At 57.5% G+C, this 2,500-nt stretch overlaps 1 protein-coding gene across 1 annotated transcript in view; it reads left to right on the top strand.

Annotated features, from left to right (window-relative positions):
* Positions 1-1,550, top strand: part of LOC142908060 (vinculin-like) — a 24,262-nt gene extending 22,712 nt beyond the window's left edge. Inside the window, exon 4 of the mRNA XM_076058228.1 lies at positions 1,248-1,550. Within this exon, the coding sequence (XP_075914343.1) occupies positions 1,248-1,535 (288 nt within the window). The 3' untranslated portion in view covers positions 1,536-1,550. The remainder of the gene's footprint in view (positions 1-1,247) is intronic.
* The last annotated feature ends 950 nt before the right edge of the window (positions 1,551-2,500 follow it).

Below are 2,500 nucleotides of genomic sequence, written 5' to 3'. Positions count from 1 at the left end.
TGGGGAGGGAGTGGGGGGGGGGGAGGGAGTGGGGGGGGAGGGAGTGGCCTCTCTCTCTCTTCAAGCCATCAAGATTGTGGCGTTTAAGTGTCTCTCTCTCTCCCCGTGTCTCTCTCCCCGATCATCTCTCTCCCCGTGTCTCTCTCTCTCTCCCGTGTCTCTCTCCAAGCGTCTCTCTCTCCCCGTGTCTCTCTCTCCCCGTGTCTCTCTCTCTCCCCGTGTCTCTCTCTCCCCGTCTCTCTCTCCCCGTGTCTCTCTCTCCCCGTGTCTCTCTCTCCCCGTGTCTCTCTCTCCCCGTCTCTCTCTCCCCGTGTCTCTCTCTCCCTGTGTCTTTCTCTCTCCCCCATCGTCTCTCTCTCTCCCCGTGTCTCTCTCCAAGCGTCTCTCTCTCCCCGTGTCTCTCTCTCTCCCCGTGTCTCTCTCCCATCGTCTCTCTCCCCGTGTCTCTCTCTCTCTCCCCCCTTGTCTCTCTCCCCGTGTCTCTCTCTCCCCGTGTCTTTCTCTCTCCCCCATCGTCTCTCTCTCTCCCCGTGTCTCTCTCCAAGCGTCTCTCTCTCCCCGTGTCTCTCTCTCTCTCCCCGTGTCTCTCTCCCATCGTCTCTCTCCCCGTGTCTCTCTCTCTCCCCCCTTGTCTCTCTCCCCGTGTCTCTCTCTCTCCCCCCTTGTCTCTCTCCCCGTGTCTCTCTCCCCGTGTCTTTCTCTCTCCCCCATCGTCTCTCTCTCTCCCCGTGTCTCTCTCCAAGCGTCTCTCTCTCCCCGTGTCTCTCTCTCTCCCCGTGTCTCTCTCTCTCCCCGTGTCTCTCTCCCCGTGTCTCTCTCTCTCCCCGTGTCTCTCTCTCTCTCCCCTATCGTCTCTCTCCCCGTGTCTTTCTCTCCCCGTGTGTCTCTCTCCCCGTGTCTCTCTCTCTCTCCCCGTGTCTCTCTCTCTCTCCCCGTGTCTCTCTCCCATCGTCTCTCTCCCCGTGTCTCTCTCTCTCTCCCCCCTTGTCTCTCTCTCCCCGTCTCTCTCTCCCCGTGTCTCTCTCTCCCCGTGTCTTTCTCTCTCCCCCATCGTCTCTCTCTCTCCCCGTGTCTTTCTCCAAGCGTCTCTCTCTCCCCGTGTCTCTCTCTCTCTCCCCCCGTGTCTCTCTCCAAGCGTCTCTCTCTCTCCCCGTGTCTCTCTCCCCCCGTGTCTCTCTCTCCCCGTGTTTCTCTCTCTCTCCCCCATCGTCTCTCTCCCTCCCCCCCCTCCCCCCCACGCACCACAGGTGCGTAAGATAGTTCGCGTGTGCCGGGGAATCCTGGAGTACCTGTCGGTGTCCGAGGTGGTGGACTCCATGGAGGACCTGGTGACCTACACGCGCAACTTGCACCCCGGCATGACACGCCTCGCTAAGATGGTGGACGAACGCCAACGCGAGCTGACGCACCAGGGCCACCGCTCACTGCTGCTGCGGGCCATGGCCAGCCTGAGAGGGCTCGTGCCGGTTCTCATCTCTGGTACGGTGAGGGGGGTGGAGTGGCGCGGTGGGCGGTGGGGAGATGGATGGGGGTAGAGATTCACACTCGCACTCAGTCAGTCTCTCATCCTGTCACTCACTCACTCAATCACTCAGTCAGTCTCTCATCCTGTCACTCACTCACTCACTCAATCACTCACTCAGTCTCTCATCCTGTCACTCACTCACTCACTCACTCAGTCTCTCACTCACTCAATCATTCACTCAATCATTCACTCACTCAGTCTCTCTGTCACTCACTCACCCTCTCACTCACTCACTCAATCATTCACTCACTCAGTCTCTCTCTCACTCACTCACCCTCTCACTCAATCACTCACTCACTCAGTCACTCACTCAGTCTCTCACCCTCTCACTCAATCACCCTCTCACTCAATCACTCACTCACTCAGTCTCTCACACACTCAGTCTCTCACACACTCAGTCTCTCACACACTCAGTCTCTCACTCACTCACTCACCCACCCTCTCACTCACTCACTCACCCTCTCACTCACTCACTCAATCATTCACTCACTCAGTCTCTCTCTCACTCACTCACCCTCTCACTCACTCAGTCTCTCACCCTCTCACTCACTCACTCAGTCTCTCACACACTCAGTCTCTCACACACTCAGTCACTCACTCAGTCTCTCACACACTCAGTCACTCACTCAGTCTCTCACCCTCTCACTCAATCACCCTCTCACTCAATCACTCACTCACTCAGTCTCTCACACACTCAGTCTCTCACTCACTCACTCACCCACCCTCTCACTCACTCACCCTCTCACTCACTCACCCTCTCACTCACTCACCCTCTCACTCACTCACCCTCTCACTCAATCACCCTCTCACTCATTCACTCACTCAATCACCCTCTCACTCACTCAATCACCCTCTCACTCAATCACCCTCTCACTCAATCACCTCTCACTCACTCACCCTCTCACTCACTCGCCCTCTCACTCACTCGCCCTCTCACTCACTCAATCACTCACTCACCCTCTCACTCAATCACCC

The sequence above is a fragment of the Petromyzon marinus genome (assembly GCF_048934315.1).
Source record: "Petromyzon marinus isolate PM22_M1 ecotype Great Lakes invasive population chromosome 68 unlocalized genomic scaffold, UKy_Petmar_22M1.pri1.0 chr68_unloc.2, whole genome shotgun sequence".
In the NCBI taxonomy this organism is placed as follows: domain Eukaryota; kingdom Metazoa; phylum Chordata; class Hyperoartia; order Petromyzontiformes; family Petromyzontidae; genus Petromyzon; species Petromyzon marinus.
Note: the sequence above shows the minus strand (reverse complement) of the source record. Positions and strands in the feature narration are given on the sequence as shown.